Source organism: Hemicordylus capensis, chromosome 1, assembly GCF_027244095.1.
Source record: "Hemicordylus capensis ecotype Gifberg chromosome 1, rHemCap1.1.pri, whole genome shotgun sequence".
NCBI classification, from domain to species: domain Eukaryota; kingdom Metazoa; phylum Chordata; class Lepidosauria; order Squamata; family Cordylidae; genus Hemicordylus; species Hemicordylus capensis.
In genome coordinates, this window is record NC_069657.1 from 438243063 (window position 1) to 438271034 (window position 27972).

At 44.6% G+C, this 27972-nt stretch overlaps 1 protein-coding gene across 35 annotated transcripts in view; it reads right to left on the reverse strand.

Moving 5' to 3' along the window:
* NRXN1 (neurexin 1) overlaps positions 1–27972 on the reverse strand; it is a 1475796-nt gene that overhangs the window by 56632 nt on the left and 1391192 nt on the right. For 2 of the 35 annotated variants that reach the window (XM_053244556.1, XM_053244545.1), the window contains exon 1: positions 3280–3339. The exons of 31 other annotated variants lie outside the window; for them this stretch is intronic. In XM_053244556.1, the coding sequence (XP_053100531.1) occupies positions 3280–3324 (45 nt within the window). In that variant the 5' untranslated portion in view covers positions 3325–3339. Of the gene's footprint in view, positions 1–3279; positions 3340–24991; positions 25189–27972 lie in introns of those variants that run through there. 2 more of the 35 variants (XM_053244574.1, XM_053244566.1) reach the window with 2 other exon arrangements.

Genomic DNA, 27972 nt, shown 5'->3' on the forward strand with positions numbered 1-27972 from the left:
GAGTACCCAGAATGTTGGGGGCAATATGCTAAAATCATTGTAAACTGCTTAGAGAGCTCCGGCTATAGAGCGGTATATAAATGTAAGTGCTATTGCTATTGCTAGTGTATAAATAGCCACAAGAGAAGCATCTTGTCCGAGTTCTGTGGAACATCACAGAGTCCATAGAGAGCACCCAAAGAGTTGAGATCCAATGATGGGAAGATTCATCCCACTGGATTCCAAAGAATGCACAATGAGCAAAAAGAATGGCCTGACAAATCTGGATTGCTGGGTGTTATGCTACGTATACCAACATGAGGGTATTCTCCTGTGTTGCTTATATCAAACACAGGAGACAGATTTGAGTGTTTTAAATACAGCTCATAAAATAAATATGGTATCAGCATTACAGAACAAAGGGATCTAAACGATGACATAATCAAGGACCTTAGAAGGACCCTAAAGGCTATTGTTGTGTCCTTTTGAATGGTCTCGAAGCAACATTGTCTTGATGCTCACAAAGACCAATACAGTCTGGAGGGATCTGGTATCCTCCATGCATGTACTCAAACCACTTCTTAGCTCTCCCTAGAGTCAGTGGGCCATCTGTTTTGCCAGGATAGGATAAATCTGGCCGGTTCGGGTTGGTTCGGTCCTGTGTGTGTGGCGGCCCAAAAAATAGCCACTGTGTGCACACACAGGGCCAAACTGGCCCAAACTGGCCTGTGGGGAGGCCGGTGTGGGAGGGGGAGCTGCTGGAGACCCCCCATGGCTGCTGCAGCACTCCCCAAGGTTGCCAAAGCCCTCGGTGGCAGGAAGTCGCCATTTTTTTTAAAAAGACAATTTATCCCCCCCACCCTCGAGCTGGGTCCGAACCGGCTTGACCACAAGCTGGCTCGCACACCCCTAGCTGCTACTCCCTTCTGCTAAATATAAAAGAATCACCACTTTACATGGTGCCCTTTGTCCAGTTAGCAGAGATTACTGTAAGATATTGTATGTGGGGCTGTCTCTGAAGACTGCTCAGGCATTGTTCTTACTTTGAAAGGCTGCTATTTGGGACTGGGCACAGCAACCATGCTTTGATTATTCTTAAACAACTCCACTGGTTCCTGATCCACTGCAAAACACAATCCAGAGTGCTAGTATTAACCAATGCCTGTAGGAACATCTACTTCTTTGTTCAACTCTTTCCTCCAGGTACACCCACCATCCAAAGTAAGGCAAGTAGAAACCAGGGATGGGGTCATAGCTCAGATGCAGAGCATCTGCTCTGCAGGCAGAAGATTCCAGGGAGAAACTCCTGCCTGAAACCTTGGAGACCTACTGCCAGTCAGTGTCGACAATACTGAGCTAGATGGACCAATGGTCTGACTCAGTATTAGGCAGCGTCCTATATTCCAGGGAGATGGCAGTTTCAGGTCTGGCTCCCCATATGCTCTCCTACTGCCTACTGGAATGACACTGATGTCTTAATTCTTGTGAGCTGCCCAGGAAGCTCTAATGTGTTGAAGGGTGGCACACACATGCATTGAATAAAATGCTGACATTTAACAAAGCCTGCGGCTCTGTGCATATTGCCTTTCTCATCCTCATCTTCTCTCCTCCATGCCCACCCTCAATAAATCTTGAAAATTATCCCCCTCCCCACGTCTTTTGTCTTTTAATCTATTGATTCATAATTTTCAAAACTGCTTCCCCTGCAATAACAGCTTTGGGTTTTGCCAGTGCCTGATATTTTGCTTCAGCAACAGAGACATTTGCTGCAGAAGATCCATCAGGGTACAAAGTGTCCTACATAAAATGAAGCCACAGGGGAGAGCAACCATCCTCTGCATTTGCTTACAGAGATGATTAAAAAAGCACCCCTCTTACTTTTAGCTTTATCAGCGCTACAGCTTAGCAGCTCTTTAAAATTTCCTTTCCTATATCAATGACTTTTCCACCTAACAACATCCTGGTATTTATGGCATGCCCTGACAGCCTCCTTGCTAACAATGGCAATGTTGCCTTTCTTTCTTTGTGCTTTCTGAGCCTCCTTTGAAGGCAACGCTTGAAGTAATTGCACAAGATGCAACATCATTATTCATGCAAATCGCCTTTCAGACATTTGAAAACCTATTTCATTAAATGTGGATGAGCAGAGCAGAATAGCTTATTAACACACAAACTGGTGATCACCAAATATGCTAACTAATTTGTGCTGTATTTCTGGGTGGAATGGAATAACATGTTTTGAGTGGATTACTGGGCTAATCCAAGTTAATACATCCTAGAGATGGAGGAGCTATCTTTTGGCAGTCCTTGGGCACAGCCCAAGCAGTCCAGCTGATCAGCATCCTCCATTTATACCAGCTTCTGTGAGATTGTGCCCTAATATCTTTTACAATTGGTGGGCTCTCAGAATTGAGAGATGGCTCTTTCTTTGCCTCCACATAGATGTTTCCCCACGTTACTCTAGAAGGTTATGGGGAGGGAATCACATGGAAAGGGTGGATGATACCACTGTAGTACTGACATGGGGAGCAACAGAATTTTTTCACCCAATATTTTGTTGGTTGAGAAATGTGCACTGGCCCCCACTGCTTTCACTCTGAATTGGCTATATTTGCCCATTCAGTCTGACAGCAGAAAGCACTGCCTCACTAGGAACTGGCTTTGTGACATCACCATACAGTCAATTCTGTTTGGCTCCATGATATTGTGACATTACAGTATTATGTTAACTGCATGGTCCCTCATTTTCTGGGATCACTCAGATAAGGTAGACAGCCAGGGGAGAAAATGACACTCAAGCAAGAGCAGAGAGGTTAAATAACTGCAAAACGGTTAGGGGACTGGGCTAACATTTCATTTCAGTTCTTTAAAGTCTGTTTTTCCTCCAGAAGCCTTTGCAGGTGAAACATTTAGTGCAGCCCTAGCCCTAAGATGGCTAGAATAGCAGGAATTACCTCTACTAACTGGGCAAAAGAGGCACATTTCCAAGTAGTGATTCCCTTTATATGAAGCCGGTGGGGGGGGGGGGACGGGGGACAACTGGCCCTATTGAGTCCTAGCACAGCATCCCGCCAGTGGCTGTTTTAAAGACTTCAAGCCCTTTGGGGAGATGGAACCATCATTCTTTTTCTATGTAAATTGCTCTGATACCTTTTGTTGTTGTTGTTGAAAAAGTGTTATATACATAATAGTAATAACAACAACTAGCTTAACCCGTGCAGAGCATCTGCACGCTAGTACTTGATTGCTCTCCTCACCCCGTCACAGCCCCCATCACCTCAGAGATCTCTCCACCCTCACCTGAGCTGCACTTCTGCTCCTCCTCCTCCAGCCGGTTGCTTCCATCCCCCTCACCCCTCTTGGTCGCTCCTCCATCCCTTTACTCCATCTCCCTCACCTCTCTTGGTCGTGGCTTCAGCGTTGTGGCACCTACTGGCCAAGCTGCACCCCCTTATCCCCAGAGACCTCCCCACCCTCACCCTCAATCTGCTCCTGCTCCTCCCCACAGGAGCAGCAGCAGCAGCACTGGTTGGCTGAGCCTTTCCTTGCTGCCGCTGCCACCATAGCCGCTTATTCCCCTCAGGCCGCTGAAAGGCTCAGGCCCGTCCTCGCCCTTCCTTTTCTCTCTCTTCCCCTCTCTTCTTTTTCTCTCTTCCCCTATCCTCCACTCGCTCTTTCCCTTTCTTCCCCTCCTTTCTCTCTCTCTCCCTTCCTGAGTTAACAGATCTTGTTCATCTTGTTTCTTCATCTAATTCAGACAATGGCGGCCTCCTTCCCTGAAGGGGCTCATCCCTCCCTCACGACCCCTCTCTTCACAGACCCCTCCCCTATCTATCTATTCCTCTCATCCACAATCAAGAACATTTTCCGACCAGTAACAGTTGCATTCCAACTGACTTTAACCATCACAGGCTCCTCCTCCCTATCTGCATATGGAATCCCCACTGCCCAATAACCAAAGGGCTTCTGCTCTCACAGGCTCCTCCTCCATATCACCCCTGCTAACTGGGCAAAGAGGCACCTTTTTAATGTGATGATTCTCTTTATTGAACAGGGGGAGAGAGTAACTAGCCCTGTCCACCCCGCAGCACAGTACTTCTAGGGACTGTTGCTGGTGTCTATCTTATGTTTCTTTCTAGATTGTGAGCCCTTTGGGAACAGGGAGCCATCTTATTTATTTATTTATTTATTTATTCTCTCTGTACAATCGCTTTGGAAACTTTTGTTGAGAAGCGGTATATAAATATTTTGTTGTTGTTGTATCTGCACATGGAATCCCCATTGCCCAATCACCACGGTGCTTCTGCTTGTGAACTCTCATGAGAACTGCCACACACAGGATTAGCCACTGGTATACCTCAGAGAATTTTATATAGATAGATAGAGAGAGAGAGAGAGAGAGAGAGAGAATTTAGATTCACTTCAAGTCCTGGTCACAGATATGGCTCTGGAAATGTTATGTGGATAACTGGTTCCAGTATAATGTTTCCGATCCATATGCCTGCACACATGGTATAATTGAAAGAAGGGCAGGAGAACAGCAAGCATTAAGACAGAATCAACACAATGGCAACTATCACCAAAACTAACAAACAAAAAGAACAGCAGGGTAGTCCTTATTTCAAGCTGGCCTGCTGCCCTCACTTAGCTTTTCACTTTTCATCTCTCATTTTGAAAACATGATCAATTATTCTGTACCGAAATGAAAATGCAGCCTAATTCAATATTACTTTAATAATTCAATATATATTACATGATCTTTGATCCCCACTTTGTAACTCTGTCTAGATCTTATGCAAGGCAGTGCCCATATTCCCTCACCTTATTTAGACTCCTGGGCCATCTGCATTCCCCTGAAAGCATCACCCAGTGTACAGAAAGCTCACCTCCCCAATACACAGCCTAGCAAATGTTTTGTAAAGAGGTTGCATCTCCAGTAGCTCAGCTTCGGAAGTTAAATTCACTTTAATGAGATTATGCTAATAATTAAACCTCTGCTGCATGCAGCGATTTGTTCTTTGGAAAAGCTGTTACCTTCTGCATCCGGTTTAACATCAGAATCACGTCAAAGCATCAAGGCACCCTCATGTAAAAAGGAAAGCTGCATCTCTCTCTCTCTCCATATCCCAAATTTTGAAAGCTGCAGAGGGAGCCTCGAAGGTGCGATTATAATTTACAAACGCTAGAGTGGCAAGGGCAGATTTCTCACCAAATCACTTTCAATTACGTGAAGCACTCATTGCATATATTCCTGATTAAGTGTGTACCGTAAGTAGCAATAAAGATAATTTGCCTGCATTTTACTTACCATAAATCTGACCTTAGTAATAAGAGCCTGGAACAGCTGATGTCAGTACAAGTGCAGTGGTGGGTTTGGATGGCACAGAGTTTATTTTGTAGAATCCAAATATTATTTATAACATATGACCTACTCCCCCCCCCCATACACTAAAGCTAAAAAACACTAGTAAATCCTGTTTCATTCAGTAGGGAACAGTTAAGCACATGTTCAGCTCTCTTGATTAAAATCCAATGGCTGATAACTAAACTAAGTTACTCCTGAGTAGTCCAATCGTAATTAAGTAGACTTTTAGACCAGGGGTTCCCAATCTTGTGTTTTCAGATGTTGTTGGGCTACAACTCTGATCATACCTAGTCATGATGGCCAAAGGCTGATGATGGAAAGGGATGATGGAAGCGGTAGTCCATTAGCTGTGGAGCCAAGGTTAGGAATCCCTGCTTTAGACTACTCCCTGAGTAGTACTATTCAATAAGTCAGTCTGGATGTCAGTCAAAAATTCTTACTTGAGAACTTTCAGCCCATCCTTACTTAACACACAAGTCTAAAGAGCCGAAGAAGATTGCGAAATACCACCCAAGTCCCACAGCCAATGGATAGAGCGAAGTACCACAGAAGCACTGAGTAGGCAGCATGGAATGCAAGTCTGTCACCTTGGGCCAATGTCCCATCTACTCATTGCACAGCATAGCAAATGCACCTGATAATTCAAAGCACATCTGGAGGTGAACGTAGGAAGTAGGTTCCGTTAAACCACAGTTGAAGATTTTCTTTTTCAAATGAAGCAATCTTAATTGAGATTTCACATGCAGTGCCTTCAGCTTGGGGGGGGGGGGGAGAGAACTAAGAAGGAAAAAAATGCCAAAGCTAATTAAAAATGGTTAACACTTAGGTGGCGGAAACAATAACCTGTCAGGGACCTATCAGCGTGAATTCTTCAACAAAGCTCTGCTTGGTTTCACAGATAAACCTGTTGTTTTGTGCTATCCCATGACACCAATTAAAAAATTAATTTGCTTTAAAAAGCAATCATACCTGCAGAACAGGATAATGGCTAGATATTCAATTCCATTTCCACCCCTCCGCACTCAGTAGGCCATAAAACAAGGGTAGATTTTTTATTTTAGTTCCTAGGGCGTTGCGTATAGAGTCATCCTCAACATTTCACAGCTGCTTTCACAAGATTTATTATTATGTTCCCTGAAATTACGTTCGGAGATGGATTCAAAGTCAGATCTGAAGCTAATATTCATAATGAACTGGGGAATTCAACAGACGTGATGATGTGCTATACGCACAGGCAACATTTATTTGAATCTCCTGCATGACATCAAAACCAGAATTTCAGATAAATGTTAAGAGTAAGATGTACAAAGTTTGGATGTTATATTCTGCTGACAGGAGATATGTTATATGAACTTGTGAAGCTGCCGTAGCAATCATCAGACTATTGGTCGAGGGCTTCACAAATCCCAGGTGCCAGGGAGCCATGGTGCCTAGAAATTCAACCAGGATATTCAGAGGTGGAATTATTTAATAAAGTAGTTATTTGTCCCAGATGGCTCTGTTTGTGTCCTAGGTATATTACTTGTAAAGGGGATAAAGTTACCCTTTGCTTTATTATTTTTATGTTATGTATATTTTATTGATTGTTGTAAGCTGCTTTGCTAGAGAAAAACCAGCTAGAGATATATTTACATAACTAAATAATGAAGCTATTCACATGAGTAGGCAAAACTGAGCCAAGGAAGCCCAGCCTAGTTTTGCCTGTGTGTGTGTGTACGGCCAGGATCGGGCCTGATCCTGGTGGCGCCTCAGCGGCAAACCCACCTCTGGAGCCATACTCCTAAATGAGGTTAGAAGAACAAGTGCAAGAAGAACAAGAACAACTCATTTTCCTGATCATCTGCCAGCCCCAGCGCAAGCAGTCGGGGCTAGCAGACTGTGGGGTCCTGGTCGGCTTCAGGAAGTGGGCAATTTCCACAATGCACCACACATTTGTGCAGTGCATTATGGGATCTCCAGGGGGCAGGGTGATGCCGGGCGACGCATCCTGGCATCCCGACCATCCAAGCTGCTGGCAGTAGTCAGCAATCGTCTGGGCAAGCGATCTGCCTGCAGAAAAAGGAGCCCTCGGTCGTCTGCGGGGAGGTAAGCTTTTTAAGGCTTCTTCCCTGCTAGCCCTCTTGTCCTTTCTCACTGGTCGTGAGAAAGGGCTCAATGTCTCCGTAAAGTACCACAGAGACGTAGGCACCAGCAATCTTGTTTTAAAAATGCATCTTTTGTAGCACAAAACTGGTAGGCTGTCTGAGGTTTGATGCTGCAGGAGAATCATCTCCCCTCCCCGTCCCCCACCCTCCACAATGTCCACTGCTGAGTCCTGTAATTTTGTCAAGCGCCCATTGTCTGGCTTCTAAACTGTTGGGCTGGCGCCTAGATCCAAAGAAAAATGTCAAGGCCTGCACTGGTCCATCTAGCCCAGCCTTGCCTATTTTTTTTTACCAGTGATGGATGTCCAAAGCCTCAGGCAGGGTCCTTCAAGCAGTTTTGCAACCTCTACCTCTCCAACTGGAGATTGTCATCGAGGGATCTCTTGCAATTAGTGATGCTAGTAAAATTCGCTGAGTTAGTTCCTGGAAAATAATTGGGATCTCGCCAAGGCTCACTTCAAAGGAGAGCATTGCAACAGCCTTTGGGGAAGATTACTAATCTCAAAGGCCACTGAAGATTTTAACATCAGAACAGGATGGGGCAGGAAAGAGATGTCACTGACCCCTATGGCTGCCCCGGGCACTGCTAAGTAGGACGGTAGGAGTGAGGGAGTTCTTTAAGGGGAGCGTGGGCGAGGAGGGTAATTTTGCAAGCCCCATAATTTCTGAACAATTATCTGGATTTCCCCCAATTTTGGAGGTGGAGGGGAAGAAATCAGACAATTGAGAAATTCCGAGCACTTTCAGGGATGCTCACCCATCTCTACTTCTAATGTACTTTCCCCCCAGCTCCCAGAAGAGACATGAGCCAGCTATGAAGAACTCGACCTGTGTTCATTTGCTGAAATATATATGTAGGCTCAGAGAGCTTTGACTACTTCAACCCAGACGGCCAACTTAGAATATTTCCAGCAGACACCACTAGGATGGGTCTCCTGCAACATTAACCTTTGAACAACCTGAGAATTTTGCACCACCACCACCAATCAATCAATATCTTAAAGCAAGGTTCCTGATGATTACTTCTCTTTAGTACTTTATGCAGACATTATTTATTTATGTAAATATTTAGGCCTGGTTTTTCTCTAGCAAAGCAGCTTACAATAATCAATAAAATATACAGAACTCAAAAAATATAAAGAAAAGCACACAGCAAAATAGCAGCAATAAAATTCATCATGCTGTAACATGTTCGACAACTAAAAGAGCCTCCAAATAAAATCACTGAACAGCATCATATGTTAAATGCCTTCTTAAAAAGCCAATTTTTTACAGCACCAAACAACCCACATTGTGTGGGAGGCTGCCAGATCTCAACTGAAATGTGTGAACTTCTCACCTGAGACATTTTGCTAGTCATATTGCAATCTTGTCAACTTTCCCTAAAATTCCTACAGGTGTGTTGCTTATGCAGGACCTTCCAAATTTGCATCAGATTTTGCTTCAGGTGTAAAATGGAAGCAGATCTAAATGCTATGATATTCTATGTTATTCTCCTTAACGTGCATTGTTAAGAAAATTGAAATCTTTGTGATTCTCAGTGCCTTAGGGAATTATTTGTTTAGCATTTGTGGCTCCTCCATGGAAGCACAGATTCTTCCGGGCGTGGTCACACCATCTTATTTACTTATTATTTCTCTGTGTAAACCGCTGTGAGCCATTTTTGGAAGGGTGGTATAGAAATTGAATAAAATAAAAATAAAGTAAATTAAAATGACGGGCATAAATCCACCAATCGTCATGCAACACTGATAGTGCATGTGCGTGTGTGTGAAATAGGCACCCAAGACCAAACACCACTGACAGCTTTCCGCTCCCTTCACATCCAACTTTCAGTGGGACCACCTGTCTCTGAAAAGTATAGGAACTCTATTCATGATCAGTGAGAAGAGCTCCGGGGAGGTCTGCAGGGAGAGCAGGTTTGACTCACCCTCCCTGCAGACGACCAAGCTCTCTTCCCTGGGCAGGGGGATCGCTGAGCTCCCGGCAGCTCCACAGGTCAGGGTGCCGGGACACGCCACCATGCACTCCCCCATGCCTCGGAGCTCCAATAATGCACTAAACAAGTGTGCGGTGCATTATGAAGATCCCCCCTCCCCATCTGAGTGTCCCAGCTGCAACTGCAAGCAGCCGCGGCTGACACACAGTTACAAAAATGAGGAGGCTACTTAGGCGGGTTTGCCGCCATGTAGCTGCCGGGATCAGGCACGATCCTGGTGGTTCACACGAGCATGCAAAACCAGGCTGGGTTACCTTAGCCCGTTTTTGCATGCTCGTGTGAATAGCCTCATGGAGTGGTAAAATTATCCAATAGTAAGCTGCCAAGGATGCACATGCATGTGCGGATCAGGCCTTCTGTCTCTCTCATCTGCCACTGAGTTTTATATTTCCCTGAGTAGGGGTTCCCAAGCCTGGGTCCACAGATGATATTGTACTACAACTCCCATCAACCCTAGCCACAATGGCCATTGTGGCTGAGGCTGATGGGAGTTGTAGCCCAACAATATCTGGGGACCTGAGCTTGGGTACCCCTGCCAACTCAGGGACAACTCATCCAAAACATTTCCTGCCCCAGCTGTGTTTAACTTTAAGTGCAATTCTGAGTGATTTCAAGAGAGCTTTTGTAGCACATGCTCCTGGGGGACTGTGAGCCCATTTGGCTTTCTACCACAGCCTCTGTTCTGTTCCAATTCCTATTATAGTTTTGCAGCAGGTGATCACACAAACACATAGCTTCCTCCCTCCCTCTTTGACAGCTGCTTTGGAATGGCATACTGCTGCAGCCTCCTTATTGTCAGAATAAAGGTTAAGTTGTGCCATCGAGATGGTGTCGACTCCTGGCAACCACAGAGCCTTGTGGCTGTCTTTGGTAGAATACAGGAAGGGTTTAACATTGCCATCTCCTGCGCAGTATAAAATGATGCCTTTCAGCATCTTCCTATATCACTGCTGCCCGATATAGGTGTTTCCCATAGTCTGGGAAACATACCAGCGGGGATTCGAACCAGCAACCTCTTGCTCCCTAGGCAAGTTACTTCTCCGCTATGCCATTAGGTGGCTGATAGTGCATTTGTTTTCTCCATAGAGCTCTTTGCAGGGTTAGGGCACACATGTACTTTCCTAGACCACCACTCAGCTATTTAAAACACAGATGCAATGTAATGACTAATACGTGCCAGTCACTACTCTACACTTCTCTTGCTCATCTCCTGCTTCTAGTTCTATTTAATCATTATGTTCTGGAAGCATCTGAGGATTATGCCCATCATTTTAAAGGGGGAACATGAAATGATCAAGAGCAGAACCAGAAGGACATCCCAAGATTTCAATTCTTGCCAGACATCCACTGACCCTTAATAGTTAACCATAAAGTCAGATACTCTTATGTTTTCTCCTCTTCCCAAGACTACCACATGTTGCATGAGAAAATGTAAGAATTATACAACACAACAAGGGGTGAGGAACATATAATTTGCTACCAGCACAGAGCCTTAGGGGCATTATTTAAAGATTCATGGGTTACTGTTAAGACCTAGACCATTTCTTGCCCTTGGATTTTGATGAAAAATGCAATGTTAGATTTGGAAAAGGATCCAAAACAATTCTTTATCCCTACAGTATTTATGTATACAACACAAAAACGCAAGTCCAGATGTCTACATGTGTTTTCCAACTCCCATGTTTTCTTGGGTCACTTCACATGTGTCAATTGAAACTTTTGTCATTGTTTGTATTTCCTGTAATTCATGTACATTATCTAGAAAATACATTCATGTTTTGTTTTGTTTTTTAAGAACTCTTCTACTTTCCTTTCTGCATTTAACAATGTTTACAACCGATGCTGGCAACGCTACTGTTCTGGGTGTCCCCCAGAACACTTAACAGAAGGCTCTAAGCATGAATATTCTGTAGAAGTATTTGTTCCTATAGGAAGTCTCTTTAAGCCTCCCTCCTATCAGAGAGGTGTTGAAAGAAGATAAGGAAGGTTTGGAGTGTGCGGTGCTGCTTAGGTATAGTAGGGGCAAACTGATTGCTTTGTATGCGCATACAGTCATTTGCATGTTACGCTCAATGCACATACTGTAATACACTTTCTATCTGTACCCTGCATTGGATACAGATAGAAAGTGTATCCAAGTCCACTTTTAAAATAAACACATGTACAGTCATGCACAGACACACATGTACATGTACAGCATAATGTCAGAACAGCACATTTTGACATCTCGGACCTTGAAAGTAATACATTGGATCAAAAGAAATGAGAAGAACTCTCTTTACGCAGTGGGGCTCTGCTGCTTCCTCACTCAAGTATGAGCCCCGTAGACCCTCAAAAAGGAGGGTAGGGGTGTCCCCTAAAACAGAGTGGGATGTGGCATGGGGCAGAAGGGCCAAAACCTGGGGTGGGGAGATTACTAAACAGAAATGCTTTATTTTCACATAAGGGACCCTCTGGACTCCAACCAATTTATTAAGGGTTACATCTGGATAGCTCTAAGTAGGTCTGAATATACAGTATTTTGCCATTTATAGTAAAACATGGTGCCCTATATGCCTTTCTTTGCAACAGCCAGCTATACCGTATTTTACGGACTATAAGACGCTACAGACTATAAGACGCACCTTAATTTTAATCCAGTTTTTCAGAGTTTTAACATATTAAACTGTTAAAACATATAAGACGCTCCTGAATTTTGACAGATATTTTTCGAGGAAAAAAGTGAGTCTTATAGTCCATAAAATACGGTAATCGTCACCCCACATCTATCGTGCATTGTGCTTCGTGACATTTTGATGCATTCTGATGCGAAATCTCTCCCCACCGCCACACACTTCTTTCCCACTTTGTGGCTCTCCACACACCTTCGATAATACAAGCTCCCTTTGTCAGAAGCTTCCTCACAATAAAGCACACCGCTGAGCAAACTCCGTTTCCAGATTGTTTCCACTAATGGAACAACAGAAGCTGACAGATGCCAGACGTAACACCAGCATTCGCAAAAGCCAAGCCCCTCCTCTTCCTCCTTCTTCTCCAGTGCAGCTGCTGAATACTTCCTAGAGACTGCCTGTCATTCCTACACTAACTGGTACAAATAACCACAAGCCCACACCTGCTTCTGTTTTCTCATGCACTACTGCTTTGGGGGGGAAAGTGAACCATGTTTAATAATCTTTTATTGTACCATACAGTGATGGCAACTGGAAGTAGACAAAAGCCATTGGAACCCTCCAGATCACAACAGTCAAGCAACCAACCTCCTTAATCCCAAAAGTATGTCTGGTGGCACAATTGAGAGGAAGTTGCTCTAAATGTAAAGATCTGAGTCCAACATACAAGTCCTCATCATCTGGTCTCCTCTCAGGGAGGGGAGCTGGTCTTGCGCTAGCGAGTATGAATTGTCCCCTTTGCCAAGCAGGTTATGCCCTGGTTTGCATTTGGATGGGGGACTACATGGGAACGCTGTAAGATATTCCCCTTAGGGAATGGGGCCATAGTTCAGTGGAAGAGCACTTGCATGCTTGCATGCAGAAGGTCCTAGGTTCAATCCTCGGCAGCATCTCCAGGTAGGGCTGGGAGAGACTCCTGCCTGAAACCTTGGAGAGCTGCTGCCAGTCAGTGTAAACAATGCTGAGCTAGATGGACCATTGGTATAAGAAAGCTTCCTGTGTTCCTATGTACCATGGCACTCACCCAAACAACAACTATTTATATACTGCTTTTCAATAAACGTTTCCAATGCAGTTTACACAGATAACAAACAAACAAACAAACAAACAAACAAACAAACAAACAAACAAACAAACAAACAAGATGGATCTCTGTTCCCCAAAGGGCTCATAATCTAAAAAGAAACATAAGATAGACACCAGCAACAGTCACTGTTGGTACAGTGCTGGGGGTGGATAGGGCCAGATACTTTCCCCCTGCTCAATAAAGAGAATCACCATGTTTAAAAGGTGCCTCTGTCCAGTTAGCATGGGTCTCTTCGTGTTACATTGCTGCCTATGATTGTCACGTCTCCAATTCTATCAGCTGGGGAACTACTCTCTAAAAAGGCTCTTCCCATTCTCCCTTACTACCCTTTGTGCTTGGATCATCATTTCATAACACCTCCATGATGTAATCTCTCTCCCATTATACCCCAGCTCTTCACAACACATCTTTTCTGTGAAGCCTTTGGCTTCCCACCAGAATCCAAATCCCCAACTGAAACCAAGCTGAAAGATGCAGACCCGCATTTGCTGGCATCCATTTCTCTCCTCCTTCCTTTCCCTCTTCTATTAGTGACTGGCATCCAGAGCAGTGAACTGTAGGGATGTGCACAAACTGGTCCGGAGGCCATTCAAGAGGCCTCCGAACTGGTTCGAAGGTGGCGCCAGCTTGAAGATTCGACACTGGGTGGTGGTGGTTCATTAAGGGTGGGGTGCACTTACCCCTCCCACCAATTTCCCCCTGCTGGTGCTCTATTTTTAGTGAAAGCCATGGGGCGGCAGCCTACCTCTCTGCTGCCCCTTCCCCCATTCTTGTCCGGAAGTAGCGCCTGCGCGTGTGACAGACACAATGGGCAGGTGCGCAATGGCCGCACCCACAGGCGCTACTTCCAGCCAAGAACGGGGGAAGGGGTGGCAGGGAGGTACGCTTCTTCCCCATGGTTTTAACTAAAAATGAAATGCTGGTAGGGGGAAATTGGCGGGAGGGGAAAGTGCACCCTCCCCCACCCTTAAAGAACCTCCCGCCCAGCATCGAACTGCACCTCTGTGGTTCCGTGGACACCACTGATGAACCACATGTGGAACAAGCAAAGCTGTGCTACTGCAGGAGAATAGTTTCCATTCCAAGCCAGTTCAAAGACACTTTTACGAAGAGAGGATACCAATGATAAAAACAAAAGTTGATCAAGGAGGTAGAAGACCCCAGTTCAAGTCCAGAAGAACATGGGCGTGTTGTAATCATTCCTTACCCATGTGGCAGTGCAGGGTAAACAGTGAACAGGAATAGTTGATGCCCATGTAATATTCAACGTAATACACATCGAGGTTGTGCATACAACCGCGGCTGCAGACGAGCAGGGCGGGAGCCCTGGGTGGCCAGATCGGCTGCCCACATGACTGCCGGCTCCATGATGGACCGGTGGGGGCTGGAAGGATTGGGGGCTGCGTGGCCCCGGAAGCTCAAGTGTGCCCTGTGCGAGCATGCAGGGCATACTGGAGATACCACCGAGCTGGGATGCTGCTTTTCAGCCTCCCGCCGGGGGTCTACTCGTGAGTAACTGCGGTGCAGAACCATACTGCAGCTACTCATGATTGCTTAAACCGGGTTTGCAGAGCACTCGCTCAGCAAACCCGGTTTAAGCATTGGGCTACAGAAGCGGGTCACCCGCTTGCGAACCACCGGGCTCGCAGCTGAAACACCTCAATGAGTACTACATCTAACCACTGAAAAGCTAATCGGAAATATAGTTTGCAGAAATCCAGAGAAAGACTGTGCAACATGCGACCTTCCAAGCCAGTTACAATGCAATAGCCATGCATGGCAGCTCAGCTGGAAACCTCTTATTTTTGCTGTCTGCCTTGGTCTGGAAACAAGGGACAGTCAGTGGGCGTGTGGGGAGCTGTCAAGCACTTACCAGGGCCTGATAATGATGGGTGGGCTGTGCTCAGCTTGATGGGTCAGAGATTCTGCAATCTGCTAAGAGATTTCAGCATTCAAACAAGACCAGAAGAAAGCAAACATGTAGGGGTATTTGAATACTTTTCTTGCCTCCAGGTATTACAGATAGTGATGTGCATGCAGAGAAACCAGCAGGCTATTCTGAACGAGGCTGGTTCAGATCATCACCACTGATTCCTACTGAGGTTGATGAGGCTTAGATTAGCTTCTCTTGGGACATTGCTTCTTGTAGGTTCCCGAAGTGCTTGTACTGATCAACACTTCATCAATTCTCAACTGCTAATTTATGCTTAGCCTTGGAGGGAATCCCATTCTTCATAAGACCACAGAGGCAGGCTTCCAAGGAATTGGCTTGGAACACTATCCCTCCTGGCTCCCTATTAACACCTTCTGCTCATATGATCAGAATACACTGAAATTACATTAGGTTTTGAACAGAGTGTCCCTTTCCAGTTCTATGATTCCATGCCTCAATTTGGATGGTCCTCCAGCTGGAAGATCAGAAATTGCCAGCCGGCTCACTCCTCCTTTTTAAGATCAGACTTTATTGTCTGGGCTTGGTTAATTCTAAGGTGGGGGAGGGCCTGGAAGTGATCTGCCCGAATAATCACACTAGCCATCAAATGTTATGTCTCATAAACACCCAAGATTAAAACTGGAAGTGGAAGAGTCTTCAGGAAGGAATAACCTGTATTTGTGGAGCATACAACCATTTATTGCCTTCGAGTGAAGTCGATTTGCAAGAACCTGGAGGTCATCTCAACTTGGCTTTTTTTTGTCATTATTCCAGGAACAAAACCTGAAATGCTTTGGCTACTTTCCAGCAGCCATTACTCAAGTGACAGAAAATGCTCTTGCACAAAGAAAATAATCTTTTTTTGTATAATAAGGGTCAGACACTGTTTTTGACTTAATGTCCACCCACTATAGGAGAGCCTCATAATCCATTTAAACAAAAACGAAACAAATGGCTGCAATGGCCACAGTCGAGAAGAGACATATAAATAATACATCCCTCCCCTTTGAACTTATTGAATAGCACTCAAGAGATGTTTAAATGATGCACACTGAACGGCAGAATCACACCTTTGTTAATCTGAACCCTTATTTAAAATGATGTATGTTATTTAAGTGTCTAGCTTTGAACTTGGACATCAAAGATGCTTATAACATGAATGTGCCATTAATTGCCACCAACTCTGTTTCTGTTCTGTTGCTAATGCCAGGTATCAGGAAGCCATGGCAGCTAGAAATGGCACCTAGACTAAGCTATTCAGAAGAAGAGTTTTAAAAAATAAAACCTTGTGTTTCTTCCATCCAGCCCTGTTTTTGTTCTAAATATGTCACTTGTAAAGGGAATAAAGATAAGCCCTTTTGTCTTTCACCCAACTATGTCCATTATTACATCTGGTAATTTTGTCAACTGTCCATTGCCTGGCTATTTGTCAAGGCCTGTACACAGAGACTGATACAGGTGTGTGTGTGTGTGTGTGTGCATACACATGTACACACACACACACACACACACACACGTCTGATCTAATATGCAAACTGGGTCAGAAGAATGTCTTCAATAACAACACCCCACCTGTGTCAGAATCTGTTTGCCTGCCATTTCTTCATGAACCATTTTGCTCATGCTGGTAGAAAAGGTACCATTTGAAAGCGCAGTATTAGGGAAAGTTAATATCCTGTGCTTAGAGAGCCTGCAGGCTTCTACATGTGACAGAGCTTCTGATGTGACCCCAGTCACTAGGGAACCTAGTGTAGCTCCCTAGGAACTACATAGAGGAATCACACCACTTTCAGTTTTTAGGAAGCCTTCAGTATTTTTGTGGCAGCAACAGCCATTACACTAATTCAGTCCCTTCATCTCACACCTATTTGCATGTTTAGCAACCAACACACCTAACTACAAGGAAAGGGGTAAAGACTGCCATATTTAAAAGGATTGGTGGGAAAAGGGTCCAGAATATGTACGGACATTCAAAGTTGAACAACAACCAGCACAGACACTCTGGAGGTGCAATTGACAAGTCATGATGCATGCTTCACAATTAGGGGGAATCTCCTCCCTCTACTCATTACACAAGGAGGGAGGAGAGCAAGGAAAGTGGGTGGTGGGTTTTTATGTGGGTTTTTTTTTTTGGTAAAATGAACATTCTTTAGTAAATAACATTGGAGAAAAATATTTTTAATACAACTACTTATAAAAACTGCAGATGGGTTTTAAACTATTTATAAAATGTTCCTGTAGGAATTTGTCAGTGACATATCACAGATTCAAACCACATTGGAACATTTTAAGAACTTGCTGATCTATTAAGAGAGGACAATGAAAATTCCAAGGTTTGGTGATTCTGTACTCCATGAGGCTGTTCACACAACCGAAAACTGGACAAATGTCCTACCCAGGTTTGGGAGCAGTGCACACTCCCAATTTTTGGCTGTGTGCAAACAACTAACTAAGGGAGGAGTGACTGTATGAGAGACATGAGCTAGGAAGGACAGCTTTTCCATCTACCTTGGCCAAGTGCTGGGTATGAAAGCTGGGTAGGGTGGCACTGTCCTACTCAGTTCCAGCCTCCCACTAGAGATTAGGGATGTACACAGAACCGGCTGGCCTGGTTTGGTTCGAGTCTGGACCGGACTCGAACCTGACTGGACCAGTTCGATCTGGCACCCCTTCGAACCCCCTGGTTCGGTCTGATCCGGGAGGGGGTTCACGATTTTTTAATTTTTTTTTAAACCTTTAGTTCCTTCGGGGGACTTCCTCCAGGCCGCAGGGCGAGGGCCCTGAGAAGGTTCCCCCTCTGGCCTCGGTCATCATAGCCGCAGCCCGTTCGGCCGCTTTATTCGGCCTGTTCGGGCCTCTGTATGCTGGTGCGGTGGCCATTTTGTTCTACTAGAGATGTGCGGAACTGGTTCTATTCAAACCCGGTTTAAAGAGAACTGGGCAGGTTCGACTGGTTCAGACTCAAACCAGGGGTGCTGTTCCAAGTTTGAGATGGGGGGGGGGGGAAGAGGTGCCGGTCCAAATTTAAGCTGAACTGGCCCTGGTTCTAATAGAACCAGTTCTGAACTGGTTCAGCAGTTCGAGGGGCATGCTTGTAAAGGAGAATCTAGTGAGAATTCACACGTACAAGCAAAGGGGTGGAACCCTCCCTGCCATTAAAATACTCCTAATAGGGAGCCACAAGAGAGCACCTTGATAGCAGTGCCACAGCTCCTCCAAACTCTGGATGAACTGGACTGCCTGAATCGGTTCCGTGCACACCCCTGCCTCCCACACAGTCACTTCTGCCTCTTCCTACCTAGTTGTTTGCTTGCACACAACTGAAAACTGGGGGTATGCACAGCTCCCAAAACTGGGTAGGACACTTGTCCCACCCGGTTTTCAGTTGTATGAATAGCCTCCATGTATGCTAACGACACTGATTGTGTTTGGTTTACAGTATTTTGTTTTTTCTTGAAAAGGCTAAGACTACATGTACTGGCTGACAGCCTAACACTGCATACTTTCAGGAAAAGGGAGTATGTTTGCAGTGAATGCATTTCAACTTCTGTAGTGTGAGTGCTTGCTTGTAGAGGATGATTTTCACCGATCTCCCCTTTTCCTGGAAGCACTTTGTGCAAGGCACAATCATGGTAGGGTTTTGTGAGCTATTAATAAGAGTCTAAGTTGTTATTTTCCCTTTCAGGACCCTTTGTGGCACGAGCAAGGTGATCACTTATCGTAAAAGGAAACAAATGTACACAAATCTAATGAGCACTGTGGTTACCACCAGAAACTGGATCATGTATCAAAGGCCTCACATGACAAGCATGTGGCTACTGTTGGTGTCACCCTTGTGTTTATTACTACTACTACTACTACTACTACTACTACTACATTTATATCCCACTCTTCCTCCAAGGAGTCCAGAGTGATGTTCTACGTACTTAAGTTTCTCTTTCACAACAACTCTGTGAAGTAGGTTAGGCTGAGAGAGAAGTGACTGGCCCAGAGTCACCCAGCAAGTATGATGGCTGAATGGGGATTTGAACTCGGGTCTCCCTGGTCCTAGTCCAGCACTCTAACCACTACACCACGCTGGCTCTTCAGCTGTCTCTTCATGCTGGTTTTACTTTAGGTTGTGAGCCTTTTTGGGAAGGAAGCATATTCTTACTGATCGTGCTATACAGACTTGTAACGTTTAAAGTCGAAAACACAGTACATACATATCTATTAATATATTGCTGACTGCTAACTGAGCAGGTAGATAGGCACAGATCTATAAGCTCCTGTTAAGGTATTTGGAAGTATTGGGAGGGACCATGAAGGATGCCCCAAAATGTTAGTTGTGTGGGGAGTCTGAACCTCCTCACCCGAACAAAAAACATTCCCAATGAGAGCATATAGGCTTGGCAGCCATGGAATGCTCAAACAAATGATCCAAAAGGAGGCTCTTCTCCTTCTGTGAATCAACAGACCACAGTCAATAATACTGGAAGTTTCCGGGGAGAGAAGAACTGAGAGAAGGGGGAGAGGTGAGGTAATGGTTTCATGACCATGATTGGGACGGAGGCAGGGTTGAACCTACCTCTCCCCTCAGATCGGTCATCCTTTGTGTGGTGCGCGGCTCACGCGCCCACACAATCCACGCTGCTCTGAGCAGCACAAATCTCTGGAGGCTGGGAAAATGAAGCCCAGCCTCTCCAAATTGTACCAAAGTAGCGTACAATTATTTAGACACTTTAGTGCACAATTAATTAGACACCTCTTGGTGTCTCTAAATTGTACCAGACATCACAAGGAATGTGGTGCATTGAGGGATTTCCCCTCAAGCCAGGTGCTCCAGGTGCCCAGGTGTGCAGCCCGAGCACAGACACAACCTGTACCTGGGTAAAAGGGCACTTTTGTGCCCTTTTACCCAACTAAAAGGGTGGGTAGAAATCCTGGGCTACTGGGGAAGACAGTGCCGGGATCGGTTTCAATCCCGGCAGTTCACACGAGTAGCCCTACCCAGGTAGGGCTGCTCATGTGAACAGCTTCAGAATCTCTCAAATGGTGCACCACAACCAGAACAAGTGGCAATTAAAAGGAATGTATTAATAGTCTATGAAAACAAGGAGCCATAGCAGATGCCATGGCTACAAACAAGAATCTTCCTGTTCTGCACATTAACCCACAATAAATCCAACCAAACTATTCCAGAGTGAGTAACCTAACCGACAAGGAAGACACCATTCCTACTCATCTGCCCATCATACATTCAGGAAATGAAAGTGTGGCAAAAGAAAAGCAATCAGTGTGGCTGATGCCCATGAGCTTATGGGAACCCCTACCTCCATTCCAAGCATCCCACGAACAGGAGAGTGATATTCTCATATCAAAATGCAACAGAGCTGGTGATTACCTGTACAGGAGGCCCTCTTCATCTGCAGAGGTTCCATCCTCACCTCTAGGTGCAAATAAAGAAACCTTACCCTTTGGCAATCCAGGAGTTAGGTTTTCACACCAAATCACAGGCCAGAAAGCGGAGGAGGGGCAGAAATAAGAGGAGGACATTTCCACAGCCACAAAATGGCTTTACGCTCCAAAATGGTGGCTGGAAATGACACCGGAAGTTTTTTCCGGCCACTCAAACTGTGGATAGGCAAAAAGAAAGAAAGAAAAAAGGGGGGGGAGGGCCTATTTTTGGTACTGCAGATAAAGAAACTGGGTCTCTAAGACCTGTCTGTAGATACAGGAAACTGCGATCCATGAAACAGCGGATAACAAGGGGCTCCTTTAGAGCTCTAAACAGCCTAGAGTAGACCCAGGATACCTAAGAGAGTGTTTTCTTTGGCATGATCCCCTCCGCTTATGAAGTTCATCTGGGGAGGTTAGCCTGCAGTTGCTATTGGCTTGTCCAATGGCACTTGGGGCTGGGCCTTCTTTGTAGCTGCCCCCGAACTTTGCAACATGCTCCCTGCTGAGATAAGATGCTTAACATCTTTAAAACACACCTGTTTAACCAAGTTTTTTGTAGACATTTGTACAGGTAAACAGAGTACACTAATTCCTCCCTCTCCTTGGAAATCCTCTTCAGTGCTTTTCCCTGGCTTCTGAGGTTTCAACAAGCACCACTCATCCTCTTAACAAGGGCTAGAAACCTGAAAGCTAAGTTGAAGAAATCTGCAACTTTGCCCTGAATTCCTCCCATGTGCAGTGCATTCCCAGAGTACACACAGCTCCCACCTTGATGGCACAGATCATTCTGATCCCCATCAGCGAGACCAACCAGCAAAGCACTGGAATAGACAAACACAACCCATTTGACTGGACCATCAGGGACACTTCACACTTTACATTTGTTTTGTTAAGATGACGGTGTGAAGATATTTTAAGTGAAAACAGGACAATGAGAAGAGTGAATTGGGCAAGCATGTATCTGCAAACAATGGTATCAGGCAAGGAGTACGGATTGGCTACAGTTCCCTTTTGAGTATACACTTGGGGGTCACATTATACTTGTACATGCATAAAACATGTGTTATAAGGGTGTGCTTCTAACCAGAAGCACTTCTTCTTTTGCTAAAATACAGGCTGTGGGCGGCAACTCCAGCTGAACTTCCACTCCTGGTCTGAGGACCAGAAGTACTGAAAAGAGAGCACCAATTGTCTTGTCAAAGCTAAGAGAACAATGGTGGTTCCTAAGACCCAGTTTATCCCATCTGCAAGAATGGAGAAGCAAAGCTTAAAGTTACATTGATGAACTACTTCCGGCTATAGGGCAAAGATTTTTGTTTGAAAGTTCCTCCACTGGAAACAAAAAAACAAAAAAACCCAAACCACATAACACCCTGCAATTAGAAAAACAGCATGTCAGGGAGCTTTTCCAGACAGTAGGTTTTACCGTGGGTTTTTCTGAGAGGCTTTACTGTGAGTTCAAAGCTGCCCCAAAAAACTGAAGCAAAAAGTGGATTTGTTTAACCCCAGATATAAATCGGGCTATACTCAACGCCTGATGAAAAACCCGAATTGTGTGTGAAGTGCTCCCTGATAGCTCGCAGGGACTTCAGGGTAAAATCTGCCAATATGTTAATGCACACCTCCATTCTGGAGGAGATGCAAACTAAAAGCTGGGCGTGAAAAACTTCAGGGGGAAAGGCTAAATTGAACCATTATTCCTGACAAGCTAGTTTTCTACAGGCAGAGAGATGCGTGTTGGTTTTTGTTTTTTTTAACGGGGGAGCATTCAAACATACACCTCTGCACTTGCAACCTGAAACACAGTTCAGAAAAAACATTGCCACCTAGTAACATAGGAAGATAGGAAGCTGCCATATACTGACTCAGACCATGGATCCATTCGCTCAACATTGTCTACACTGACTGGCAGCAGCTCTCCAAGGTTACAGGCAGGAGACTCTTCCAGCCCTACCGGGAGATGCCAGGGCATGAACCTAGGACCTTCTGCTTGCAAGTGTGCAGATGCTCTACCACTGAGCTATGGCCCCATCCACCAAAGAGGCTATCTTACAGTGCTCATGTAGTCTCCCATCCAAATGCAAACCAAGGTGGCCCTTGCTTAGCAAGGGGGGCAATCCATGTTCAATACCACAAGACCAGCTCTCATCCCCTAGACCAGCAAGTGTGTGATGACTGCACAAACTAGCCCTAGGAGGTCATGAACTGCCAACCCACTTTCAACTGAATCATTAGGGGCGGTGCAATCTGAACTGGAAGCTTTCTGGGCACCACCTGCCGCCATCAAGCGACAAATCTAAGCATTTTAAATGCAGTTCTTCAGGCTGCCCTGTTAATTAACCATATATTAACCTGCAGGGATCATTACGAGGAGGGAATGGGGAAAGGCAATTCAATTTCCATGGCGATTCAACCCCTTAGCCTCTTCTAGTAAAGGCTGTTAGCTGTATCAAATTATCTATGATACCCAAGAGATGAAGAATGCCTGTTAGGAAACTGAGTGGGGAATAGCAAAACTCACTTTCTTGCACTTTTGCATGGAAATTCCGCTCAGGCTGAAGTATTCCAAGGGAAGAACTGTTTCATTCAGTAGACTCAAACATTGCCAGATACTGGAAATCCCCACCACCCACTCCTCAAGTCCACTTTGGCAATATCATCCATGTTACAGACTCTAAGTGAGGCAAGTTTTATTATCATTATTACTAGCAGCATCAGCAGGAACAGCAACAATAATCTACTGGAGTGGTAAAGAAGATGGATGACACCTCACCACACGGCTTGTGCAGTTTCCATAGCATGCCAGGCACTCCCAAAACGACTGTCCTCAGAAAACCCAGTCTCCTAATTAACTTCCTCCAGACAGGGAGACACACTCCCGCCTGCCCTCTGAGCACAGGTTACTCGAGCCACAAAGATGAATGAAATTTCAGAGAGAAACTTCGTGCAAACTTTGAGACCAAAACAAAAACCAGAGCCATCCCCACTCCCTCCCCGACAAAAAACACGGGGCTCTCTCGACATCTGGATCATGCTGGCAATTTATAAATCCAGGCAAATATTGAAGCAAACTTCTTGGTGAGTATATCGTTTGTCTGTGATTTGGGGAAAATGTGTATGAGGAATCCTTTTGCCCATCTAAGAACGAGAGACTCGAGAAGGAAATCTGCCAATTACTCTCTTTACGTTAAAGCTTTGTTCTACTCCCGTTCTCTCCGGATAAATCTGTTGTTCCTCACCCTCCCCTGTTGTGGTACGCTTCTCTTTTCGGGCAGTGGGACTGCCACCATTCCCATGGTACACACAGGTTGTGTCAAGACCCTTTCACGCCTGTTGTGAAGAAGGACTAAGAAGGGAAGGTGCTATTCCCATAGGTGGTCAACAACACACGTGTACTTTCACACACACAAATATCCACATCTTATACCTGGTTGTAAATATATATATATATATATATATATATATATATATATATATATATATTTTCTACAAAAACCCTGGAACCATTTCTAATTTAAATTAGATGCCTTGGAGGTTTGTTACAGACAATTCGGCATTAGAAACAAACAAATAAATAAGACAGTTAATATCCCCCCCAGGAAAAAAACCACATTTGCTGTAACCAACATGCAGATTCCCCCCACCCTTGTAAAATATACCAGCATTAGGGTTTGTTTCTTTTAAAGATGATGCTCTTTTGCATTATGTACCATGAAATATTAAACAAATGTAGTCGTTCCATGCACATTCTCTTATTTAAAAAAAGCTATGCATGCAATCCAAAGACATTCTTGCTCCGTAAACAGTCGGAAAGCAACAAAAGCAAATCAACACACACTTGCATGCAAAATTGTGCCAAGAAGCATGCACACTCTGGGTTTAAAGCATTTGTTTTCAGCCAAAATAATTACTAGGTCATTAACAACAAAGCAGCCTAGCAATTATTGAAAGCATCTGTTCTTCATGCTTGCACTGGCTTCTTCTTATTTCTTCCTCATTTTCAAACATGCTAAAATTAAAGGACACACACACACACACACTCGCGTTGTGGCTTAGAAAAGCAGCAGATAAAGAAAACAGAAAGCATCAGGGTTTAAAGTGCTATTTTCCTGAACCGAAGAAGATCTTGAAATTTAAAAGCAGATCGCGTGCAGAAATTTGAGCTCCGTATTTTAATGGCATGCCATCTCCAAGGAGACATTGTCTAATTTAAATAAAAACATTTTTTAAAAAAACAAAAAGTAAATTGGTGCAAATGCTTCCCCCCCCTCCTTTCCCCCCTCTTTTCGTTTTGCTTTTCGACCAACAGTCTCTTAAACCCTGCATGCTGCAGTGCTTAGCCTCTGGTCTGCATCGGCCGTGAGAGAAGAAGCTACCTGAGAGGTTTCACAGTGCCATCTTATATCCATGTCTGCCTGGCTACCCTGCGTGCTTATAGCTTTTTTTCTTAATTCTTAATGGAAATCCTAGGAAATTTAGTCCATCCTCTGAAATCAATACTGGTGACAGGAGAGCTCCCTGACTCAGTGGGAGATCAGGATGATAAATTGCCTGCGCATCAGCCCGGCCTATCAGTGCTCCGCACACAGATGGAAGGCAGGGGGGGAGAAAAAGAAAAGAAAAACCACAGAGAAAGCTCCGTGGGTCACATGCTGCGGAGAAGCCAATGGCGGAATGGCTGCTGCAGGAGAGGCTGCTGCAGTTTCTTCTGCGGATGAAACTGTGTTGTGTTTCTCCATTGGATGCCACTCCAGAGCCAGCCTGCTCCTCCCCTCCCCCGCCCCGGTTTGTAGATTCAAGGCTCATGTTACATATTTTCATTATACAGTCACCCACATTCAGCTACACGGTTTAGAATTCTAACAATGTAATTAATCCAAACCTAGACAGTGTGTGTGTGTGTAGGGTGGAGGGAGAGAAAGCAACTCCACCACCACGATCCTACTTAATGTATTTTGATCTATTTCCCTTTGGCTGATTACACTGTTTTTGCTCCATATTAATTTGCAACCTTAAACAGTGCAATTAGCACGCAGCCCTCAACCCAGGACCGCCTCAGAAAACCTTCTGACTGTAATTATCATTTTATATCCAGGCTAATGAATGGCATTCTGTGTGTGTGTTGTGTTTTATAATGAATGTTTCCCTGCACAATGATTTCATAAAGACAATTAGGCAATATCGAGAGATACATTATGGAGATGCCGCCGCTGCGCTAATGAGAGCTGCAAACTTTTGCAATATTAATGCCCAGCTAGGAGAGGCGCTTGATTGCTTTGAAAGGGAGAGTGAGTCCACACAAAGGGAGAGGCTCTAGTGATGTTTTCAGGGGCGCTTGCCGGATTAGTAGGTCAGCAGATAGGCAGGTGACAGAAATAATGGAAGGGTCTATGTAGCCTTGAGGACTTGTGAAGTTGTGGGCAACTGGCTGATCAGATAAACAACAGATGTATTTGATGTGATATGGGGTTTCTGTGTGGAGCACACCGAAGGATCCAGCTGATTATGATATTTGTACCATCAAGGCTTAGACCGTGCGGCTTCTGGCTCAGTGTTTGCAGTCTTAGTAGAATGAGTGATTCCTCATGCCATACGAAACGTATACTTATTTACTGTTAACACTGTCCCGACTGTGAAATTTACAATAATTCTTTCATAAAGGAGCAAAGGCACATCTGGGATGCCATATGGAAACCTTTTCCAAAGCGCATCTGCTCTCATCCATCAATCAGCAACAGCAGATATATTCAAGGTAAGTGATGCTGCTAGGTTAGCCTTGTAGAAGGTAAAATACAAACACACACACACATAAAGAACTAGACAAGTTGCCACCAATGGTTACACACACAACCTCTGCCCCCCCGCAAAAGAATTTGGAAGGTTTTTCCTGAATCCTAATCCTAGAGATGTACATATCAAGCCATATAAAAATATGATAAACAAACAATCTGAGTTGTCTGCTGACTATTCCAAAATCCACCATGATTTCAACAAACATGCTAAAAATCCTAGGAACGTCCATCTTGCAGTGTCTCCATATTTTTTGTTCCTCTGTTATTTCAACCAGTCCACACAAAATCACTGGAATTTTCTGAACATGCTTATCTGTACGTCACACTGCAATGTTGCACTATGTTAACGCTTTCACTCCAAATCACTTATATTCTCATGAGTCAGGTTAATGTATTCATGGGTACTCTTGCAATATCTTTCACATCAAACCACCTCCATCCATTCTCATGAGGCACAAACACATATGCATGAGAACTATTTTTAGCACAGCCCTAAGACCACAAAGCCCATGAGGGACTGCAGTGGTGAGCAAAACACATATGCACAAAAACATCTAGATTATTTCATCCACAAATATTTATAGTTTCCTTGCCCATTTGTAATTTTGTGGTACATTAATAGTCCAGAAGTTTAAAAAAAGAATAAAAAAGAACAAACTCATTTTCCGCTTCCAAAAGTTCCCCTGCCCTGTCATCTGGAGTCAATTGTTAATCATAGCAGGTGAGTAGGGGAAAAGCTGCTTATTAGCCTGAAATACCCAGATTCTAACAACACATGCTAGGAAGATCAAACTTGACACATCCAGACATAGAGAGGGAAGAGAACAATCCAAGGGTCCACAATGCTTAATTCTACGACAAGGAACACAACCACCAGTACTTGTATCGACTTTCAATATTATTTCTTTCAGTGAATTTCCATCTAAGATCACATGGAAAAGGAGAGAGAGAGAGAGCAAATCCATATGAATTTAAAAATGGTAGAAGTGTTTGAATTTTCTAAAAACTAAGAGCAAAAATTATCCACGTTTGGGGAAATTGTTGTTCATGAATTTTCCCTGAAATCAACGTTGGGTCATGGTGGTGGTGGTGGGGGAGGATCATCAACCCTGCAAAAATATAGTCTCTAACCCCTCCCCCAAAACAGGGGGACATGAACACCTTCCACCCAAATATCCTTGCAAACCATGACAGACTGCTCCCCCAACCCACATTTCTTTCTGAAGGAATGAAACAAGGGTACAGTATAGCAATACTGTAATAAAAGCATTGTATACAATATATACTGTAATATATATATTGTAATATATATTACAAGAGGAGAGCTGGTCTTGTGGTAGCAAGCATGACTTATCCCCTTAGCTAAGCAGGGTCTGCCCTGGTTGCATCTGAATGGGAGACTAGAAGTGTGAGCACTGTAGGATATTCCCCTCAGGGGATGGAGCCACTCTGGGACGAGCAGAAGGTTCCAAGTTCCCTCTCTGGCAGCATCTCCAAGATAGGGCTGAGAGAGATTCCTGCCTGCAGCCCTGGAGAAGCCGCTGCCAGTCTGTGAAGACAATACT